Genomic DNA, 9120 nt, shown 5'->3' on the forward strand with positions numbered 1-9120 from the left:
GTGCTTGCAACCACACACACATTTACATATGTGTGGATCCTGTCAAAGCCCAGATGGTTTGGGATGCCTTTTCTTCGGCGGGATTACAATCACTTTCTAATGGGACGAGCAGGATTTATTATTCGGGTGTTGAATACTGGGGACTTCTCAAAGGGATTTCGAAACACAGTGAACCTCTGAGATATTCAGAAATATTTTCCAAGAGTGCTTTTTCAAGAGTTACTGGTTTTATATTTATTAGCTTTTTAGCTGTATTTTCAGGCAAGTCAGCTCTAATATTGCTTTTATACAATCGATATTGTTTTAAAGCAGCTTCACATTATTAAACTATGAAGTGACAGAATAATTGAATACACCACTATATATGTTTACTATTAAATATTAGTAGGGGTGAACAATGCATCTACAATACATCAAGGTAATCCTTAAAATAAAATACCAATCATTTAGTAAAACTATTAAAATGCATTTCTTTGTAAATCTACATTACATTGCATTAAAATGTAAAAAAAAAGAAAAAACCTTGCAGCATTAAAAATGCAGAATTTAGATTTTGTTTTTATTACAAAACTATATATATATATGTGTGTGTGTGTGTCTGTGTGTGTGTGTGTGTGTTTGTGTGTGTGTGTGTGTGTGTGTGTGTGTGTGTGTGTGTGTGTGTGTATGCTATAATTACATAGTAAATGATATATAACTTTAGTGAAATTGGATTTTAGTAATAATTTTGTAAATTTTTAGATTATAATAAGGCTTTAATAGTAATATTTATTTTTACTTGTGTGTGTGTGTGTGTGTGTGTGTGTGTGTGTATAAAAGTATATATAATTGCTATGAGAATGTTATTATATTTCTCATGAATATATATAAATGTAATATCAATGCATCCCTAAAAATTAGACACTTATCAATCTGAGTCGATATACAGCTTTTTTAATAAGGAACTGTTCATTCAATCTGCTTCCAGTCTGCTTCCAGTCTATCCACTACACAAAGGGTGTTGTATGTCCCTGTGGTCAGTGTGTGTGTGTGTGTGTGTGTGTGTGTGTGTGTGTGTGTGTGTGTGTGTGTGTGTGTGTGTGGGAACTGCTCTGTGGACCCTGTCCAGGACAGAGGACGTACACAGGGCTCTTCTATAGATCCTCTGCTTCTCGTATTGATTCAGCTATGTTTGGACCTACAACAGACCCACATCCCGTTCACATTACTGCAGCTCGGATAGAAAGCGTCCACTCCCTACATAAGCTTCCTTCCCCCACTCCAGGCCAGACGTGTTTACGGCCAGAGCTGGGGCTACACGTCTTTGAGTCCCTTGTCTGGCATATGGAGCCCTGCAACAAAAAGACCCTTGTGGAGAAAACACAAAGCAGGTCGGTCCATTTCCAGAGGGGGTGAAGTCAGAGCGGCTGTAGAGCCCAGATGATAGTTTGAGGGGGAAGGAAACTTCTCTTCTTGCTGACAGAAAAACGTATTGAAACCAGTTACCTGAACATCAGAATATTGATCAAAGAGATTCCGTCTTGCTCGTGCATGAATGAGTAAGCAAGTTTTAAAAATAAGCATGTAATTTCATGCGTTTGGACGCTCAAATATGTATGATAAACTTCAGATGCAAGCTGTTTTGCATATCCAGCATTATGAAGTGATTAGGGTGAATTTTAAATAGCAGTTTGCTACTGTGGAGACTGGGGCAAGTTGTCACAAGATGTGCGTTATTAGTCCTTTGTGAAAATACACATATTATTATGGAAACAATAAACTTGAATAAACTGAATGTAATGCTTTCAGATACTTATTTGCATGTTATTTAAACTTACATGAGCATATGTTACACCTATAGATACAATTGCATTAAAACTGAAAAATTTAAATAAGCGCACTTCTTAAAAGTATGACAAAATATCAGTATTTGTAATTATAAAACAACTATTTAAAATGCATATTAAAGTAAAACTGCACTTTTTAAAAGTCTACTTAAGTGTGTTAAGAAACCGTCATGAAATTGTCTCTCTGTCACTTAAAATGAATATTATTGTAAGTAAGTACAGCTACTTTTAAGATTTGAAGTATGCTCTTTCATGCACACTTGTTTTCACAAAGCATATTAGTTTCAAACCATCAAAACTTCTGACTGTTACGTGCTGTTTTATTCACGGTTTTCCATCACGATTCCATTGTCATGACTTACACATGAACTTTTTTTCATTGACTTCATGGTCTATACAGAAGCTGACTTCAAAATAATCCCACCTTGATAAATATTCGCTGGAGTTAGAAATGTGTCAAATAGCCCAGTCTGCACGTATCGTATAGCTGCTGAATTACTTAATGATCATTTAATGGTTTCTGAGTTTCTCAATGGACATGTTTACAAGACGCGGCTCCTAAAACATGTTATTTCAAAACCACATTTCTGAGAGGGCCATTATCTGTTCTCATCCACAGACAATTATCACGATGACTTTGAGCGTCTGTTCTCAGAATCGTTTAGCGTTAATGGGACTCAGAGAAGCAGCTTTCCATATCAACCAGTTAAAGCGAGAGGGTTAGAGAGAGCCAGAAGAGAGCTGGTCAAAACCTCACAGCTACAGTTTAACCTCCCAAACGGCTGGAGCGTGGGCGGCGATAACACACTTGTTTTTCTGCATTATGTAAGGCGCCTATAAGTAGCGCAGCGACTTGCACATTTCTTCCTGTCTAAGGAGAAAAAACGGAGCAGATTTCACCCTATGTGTCTGGCATGGCTTCAGTACTTCACAAACGCTGTCGTTAATTCACTTAGGCCTCGGTAATAGCTATAAGATCACAACTAATTAAAATAAAATAAAATATGAACTAAATATAAGCCTTCAGTCTCCAGTGTCCTTCAGAAATCATTCTAATGCTTACAATGTTGCATTCTAACATTGATAATGTTACTAAAGAATTCTATTTAAAATAAAGGCTGTTCTTTTGAACTTTCTATTCATCGAAGAATCCTGAAAAACTAATGTATCACGGTGTCCACAAGAAAATATGAAGCAGAACCACTTTTTTCAACATTAATAGTAATCAGAAATGTTTCTTGAGCAGCACATCGTTTCTGAAGGTTCTGAGTCCTTGGTGATGCTGAAAATACAGATGTGCATCACAGAAATAAATTACATCTGAACAGATATTCACATAGAAGACTGTTATTTTAAATTGTAATAATATTTCACAATTTTACTGTTTATACTGTATTTCTTACTTGAAAAGAAGACACTTGAAAACATAAAAAAAAAAAAGTTTGGAACACTAGCTGAGCATATCCATCTGTATTTCCATATCTCTCAAGAAAAAAAGGGCACAGCATCCCTCCCAGGACTCCAGGAGGTCTATTGTGGTGTAATTGTCCTTTTCTAAGCTCCTTTTCTACCGTTGTGAAGCCCATCGTTGTGCAATCTCCTCCATCTTCTCTTTTCTGCCTTTCGACTTGAGTCTCAAAAGAAGTTATTCAGCCCTGCTGGGAACAATACCTGTAATTAAATCAGTTTGAGTTCAGAAAAAAAGACACAAGAGAATGTATTGCATTGGTGCATGGGATCTAAAACAGTACTTTCAAAGTCCATCCCACATCTAGTAGTGTTTTCACACTACTTTTATGTACAAAGACAATAGGCCTCTCCTGCTTGAATCTGGTTTACTTGCATGCTGTCGCAAACAAATAAAACCTTTGCCTTCAGCGGTGCATCTCTCTGCCCAAATGTAACTTCTCAAGTCTTTATCAGTCACAGAAGAACAAGTGCTGTCAGGGATAGTGGGCTTCTCTCACTGGATTGTATGAGGTGTTGATGCTTCACTCTGTGATAAGACTTCACTGTGTGTTAAAGGGACAGTGGGGACTCAGCTTTGTTAATATTTGTAGTGTCTTGTTTCACAAGAGCTGATGTAGTGAGAACTGCTCGTGGTTTCTTTGCACGGTCCAGTGTAAATGTAAGATTGACTAAGAAGGTAAAACTTCCCAAATGTGCAACTAGGGATACGTAAATAACTAAATTGCAAGCATAAATGTTCATGCACTCCAGATCTCATCCTTATCACATTCACATCTTCCACAAGCAAACTTCTTGAAGAACTGAAGTTTTTCAGTTTTGTCCTTACAGTGAAAGTAAATGGGATCCAAAAGAGCCTGATTTACTTTCAGGAAAGCCATACGACTTTGAGTAGATCATGTATTTTACCCTTCTGATGGCAGGATCTGAATAACAACCTGCTCAAAATAAACCAAAGAAACCCTACTGATTCAAGTATGCAGTACTAAACCTCACTACTGGAAATCATTGACTCCAAATTGGTGATAATGGAGTATTATGAACAGATGACTAATCGGTTTAATGCAGCTGAACGCTCTTGGATCTCTGTAATGAATTATGACACTGCCTCTCAGCGCTCTCCCAGGGACTCTTGGTCATGTACAGGTGATTTTGGGCTAAAATTGCCCACTTGATTTTCCTTATCAAGTATGATGAGGTTTCTCACAGTGACATAATGACGGTAGTGAAAACAGCCTCAGGTTAGCAGTCAATTACAGCCAAATACCACAAACAGAGGAGCGATAACTGTGTTTACTAATATTCATTTTAAGTGTGATCCATACACGAAACAGAGAAGCAAAGCCTATTCTGAGAAATGTACAATTATATGAGTTAAACGATTTGCACGTTAAAGTTATGATATAATGCAATAAGGAGATTCTAGTTTTGGATATCACGAATAAATGCTCAAATTAAAGCCCAGTTTGAGTTCATTCAAGGCTTATAAAGAATGTTTACTTAAAACTATGGCTATGTTACAAAATACTAGTTACTTAAATGTTAAATGTTACTTAAATATACGTTGAAATACAACTCCAAACTTAATTTTGCATCAGTGAGATACTATTATAATTTGTATTAATCTATGAATATATACATTTTGTAATGTTTATATAGTTGTTGTTATTTTTTAGTTAATTTATTAAGTTAAACTAAATGAAACTGAGAAATGTTGGCAACTTCCTGAAATAAAAAAAACATTGAAGTTTTACCTGTAAAAAAGTTTAAAAAGTTAAACATTGATTTTAAAGTTATATGATATAATATAATATAATATATTGTTATTATTTTTTATGTTAACCTGTTTTCTATGTTAGAATAAAAACTAATTTTCTTCATGTAGATCCATCTTTAGCCATTTTAAATTAATTTACACCTCGCCTGAGATGATCTTGGAAGTATAAAAGTTTGTGCTTGTCCTTTGTGAAACCCTAGAGGGGACACAAGCAAACTTTCCTCACTCTTGAGGGGGCGTGAACCAGGCACTAAAACACGCCTCTTCAAAAGGTGGGCGGGGCTCGAAGTTTCCGCTTATAAAGTGAGATTCCAACAGTGGGGTTGTAACAGAAACAGATCTTGACATCAGTTGTTGAGCAGTTCAACACATCCTTAACTGCACATAAAGAATCACAGCCAGGCGTCTCGAAAATGCCTTCAGATTTCCTCACACCCTTCCTGGAGTTGGATGATGAATTCTGCAAGGTAAGAATATTGAGCTTGTTTTTCAAAACTCTCTAGATCTTGATCATGCACTCTGCTCGTGCACTTAAACAAAAATAAACTCAATTTAAAGGAATAGTAAACCCAGTCAATATTGTACCAATTCATTGTGGCTTACTTTCTTCTGTGGAACACAGAAAAGAAGCGTAAGAATGTATTTTTTGTACATACATTACATGCCAATGGGGTCCACATAACCTGTTGTTTTTGATCCGGAATACTTTTGTGCTTTTACATGCCTTTCTATAGTTGCTTTCTTGTTTCATTGGAACTTGCACACCACACAGTATACTGAGGTCTCTCTCTTTCTCCATTTTCAGAGTTTCCGAGGTATTGATCTGACCGAAGCCACGCAGAAGCAGCGTGTGGTGGGATTCCAGCGCAGACACTCCCTGTGCCCCGTGACTCTTCCCAACTCTAAATTCAACAGTAATGACACCAGCCCCTGGCCTCTGCCGGCCACCAACCAGCTCTGGAGCCACGAGAAGCAGCAGCAGCTGCCGCGCTCATCCCTGAGCCAGATCCCCTTCAGAGTCGACCGGTCTGTGAGCATGATCGAGGGTCATGTGGCCTGCGAGAGCCTGACGGCCAGCCCTCTTCCTCCTCCGCCGGGTCTCAGCATCAGCAACAGCTTGACCTGCCCGAAAGCACTCGGCATGACCTCTACAGCGCTGATGTCCACCCGCTACAAGACAGAGCTCTGCCGCACCTACGAGGAAAGCGCCACCTGCAAATACGGCACCAAATGCCAGTTCGCTCACGGGATGGAGGAGCTGAGAGGCCTCAACAGACACCCGAAGTACAAGACCGAGCCGTGCCGCACCTTTCACACCATCGGCTTCTGCCCCTACGGCGCTCGGTGTCACTTCATACACAACGCAGACGAGCAGAACGGGCTTTCAGAGAACACAAAGAGCATCCGAGCGCGACCGCAGCTCCGCCAGAGCGTCAGCTTCAGCGGCTTCTCCTCACAACCACAAACCCTCGGCGGTTTCCACGCAGTCCCGGACGCCCTGGCCTTCTCCAGATCTTCTTCTGTGTCCCCGCCGCCATCCACCGGGACTCCAGACCTGCTGTCCCCTCTGTTCCCCGAGCCGGGGACCCTGAAGCACAGCCATCCCTTCGCAGATCTGGGTGCCAGCGGGAGCTTCTACACCATCAGTGACTCGGAGAGCGTGCAGAACCTGGCCTACGCGGTCACCTGCCTGTCAGCTCTGCAGCGAAGCGCGTCCACAGACTCTCTCTCCGATCAGGACGGCTACACCAGCTCCAGCAGTCTGAGCAGCTGCGACTCTCCTGGCATCGAGGGCCGACGACTGCCCATCTTCAGCCACCTGTCTGTCTCAGACGACTAGAAACCATTACCTGTGCATATTGCATGCTCCCCTGCGCAGATGTTTCTCTGTGCTTGATCCGTAAAGTGCTCCAATGTCATGTGATGAACACAATGTATACTGTTGTATACCAGTCTGAAGCTGCAATGGGAACTTCACTTTAGGTTTATGTGTTTGGGGAATTGTTCTGCAGTATTTTGTCTGTAGGATGAACCTTCCCAAATCGCCCATCTGTAGTCTTACCAAAGCCGAGCAACTTAGAGTATATACATCTAGTGTAACGTCTAACCCGCTCCCTGAACATACTGTAGCCTTTAGTTAAGGTGTTTTTAAATGGACAGTATTATTGACTAGTTTTAACCATAGTCCTTTCTTAAAACCTATTTATTGCTTTTTTGTAACATGCATTGGTTGTTTTTGATTTATATGCATTTCAAAGAAGGAACAATGTAGATATGTCTGCTTTGCACGAGCTAAATCTCTTAGCTTTAATGAAGACTAGCTGCACAGAGTCTCAAAGTTGGAATCTCAGGATCATTTTAAAGCCTTTCTCAGTAATAATAATAATAGTCAGAGCTATCCACAGGGAAGTGTTCATATGCAAGCCAACGTGAATGTGTAAGTGACAATGTACCAGAAAGAGTCAAGTCATACAACGGCCTTCGTCTTATCCACTCTCAGTTTCTATTTAAGAGGTGAAACTTGTCATTTGCAAATAGCATGAACTGTGAGTTCCTATGTTCGTAGGTTGTGTTTTATTGTTGTTTCTCAACTTTTTGCCTTGTGACAAGACACGCTTTTGCCTTTTGTTAACTTAAAACGTATTTATTTCATCATGTTTTTTATTTTTAGTTTTTTGAAGTGTGACAACAGTATATTGTGCTGTGCTTTCATTTCATGTTTCTTTATATATATATATATATATATATATATATATATATATATATATATATATATATATATATATATATATATATATATATAATTTAAATGAACTGTTTACATTCCATGGGATGGTAATGCCCGTTTTCATTATAATATATTGTTTTAAAATAAAGTTTGAAGAGAACAAAAAAAAGCCTTATTCCTTAGCTTTTCTTCTGAAGTGCTGTTGAATGTCACTGTGTGGCTATTTACGCACTTGTGGTGAAACTTTTGAAGCTTTGCTCAGTACGAGTAGTTGCATGTGAAGCTCACACAACACAAACACGGTTGAATGCTACTCCTTCCATCTGCCTTCTAGAGAGAAAGAAAAATGCACACTTGACAGCTCTTTTAATTATTCAAGCTGAAAACACACACAAAGGACAAGTGAACAGATGATGGCTTTTGTGTGTTGCCTTGCTCATTGTTCCAGCATTTGTGCATGGGAGGCTAAGAAACATCCCAGTGTCACACACGGTCATGGACAATAGCCAAAGCTCTCAGTGCCTTTAATGGAGAGGAGGCTGGGTAGTAAATGACATGCAGGGGCATTTCTCACATCAGGGCTCCTTTTGTGAGGCTACTCTCCTTTTCTTAACAACATCTGTATGCTAATGCAGTGGCAGAAGGGTGGAGTGATTTGCAAGTCTATTGCAGAGCGGTAGGTCTCTGAGCAGCTTCCCAGACACTGATGGCTCCACACATTCAGCTGAGAGGCCTGGGAAGGTGGGGGTTTTCATCTGGACACCCGGATCACATGTGCTAAAACACAGCTGAAACTTGAGAGAACGTGTGAACATGATTTCACTGTTTATGTTCCTAGTTCAGATCATCACAGCCTGACAATCATTGCAGCAGTTCTTACATTTTAACATCCAAATAGACTTCAGTGTTTGACTTTTGTTGTGTCTGTGTGTGTGTGTGTGTGTGTGTTTACGTTGTGATATCTTATTCTCTTTACTTCAATTCAGTTAAAGGCCATACAAGGTCAACTCATGCCTCAGACTTAGTTGGGAGTTACTGCCACCTTGTGGTTAATATGATAAAAAACTGGATATTTATAAGGTTGCGATAGTTTTAATATTACTTTTGATCTCAATGAAGGTAAGATACTACAGACAATTGCATGCAATATATATATATATATATATATATATATATATATATATATATATATATATATATATATAACAATGTATTCCCAAAAAGCATGATGAAAATGTATTTTATTTTACTTTATTTTATTTTATTCTGGCTGCTGATAGTAAAAGTTAGTTTATATTTAAATCAAATTAGAAAATGTCTCA

The 9120-nt window shown here is 38.9% G+C and overlaps 1 protein-coding gene across 1 annotated transcript; it reads left to right on the plus strand.

The window, feature by feature from the left end:
* Positions 1 to 5384: 5384 nt before the first annotated feature.
* Positions 5385 to 7810, plus strand: LOC132155812 (mRNA decay activator protein ZFP36L1-like). The gene is made up of 2 exons (XM_059564516.1): positions 5385 to 5537; positions 5876 to 7810. The coding sequence occupies exons 1-2, from the start codon at positions 5484 to 5486 to the stop codon at positions 6908 to 6910; spliced, it is 1089 nt and encodes a 362-aa protein (XP_059420499.1). The 5' UTR covers positions 5385 to 5483; the 3' UTR covers positions 6911 to 7810.
* Positions 7811 to 9120: the final 1310 nt, after the last annotated feature.

The sequence above is a fragment of the Carassius carassius genome, chromosome 13 (assembly GCF_963082965.1).
Source record: "Carassius carassius chromosome 13, fCarCar2.1, whole genome shotgun sequence".
Taxonomy (NCBI): domain Eukaryota; kingdom Metazoa; phylum Chordata; class Actinopteri; order Cypriniformes; family Cyprinidae; genus Carassius; species Carassius carassius.

Excerpts from the sequence above, each read along its gene's own strand:
- LOC132155812 (XM_059564516.1), top strand. The coding sequence starts at position 5,484 with ATGCCTTCAGATTTCCTCACACCCTTCCTGGAGTTGGATGATGAATTC. Across the intron at positions 5,538-5,875 it reads TGGATGATGAATTCTGCAAG|AGTTTCCGAGGTATTGATCT; the intron begins GTAAGAATATTG and ends CTCCATTTTCAG.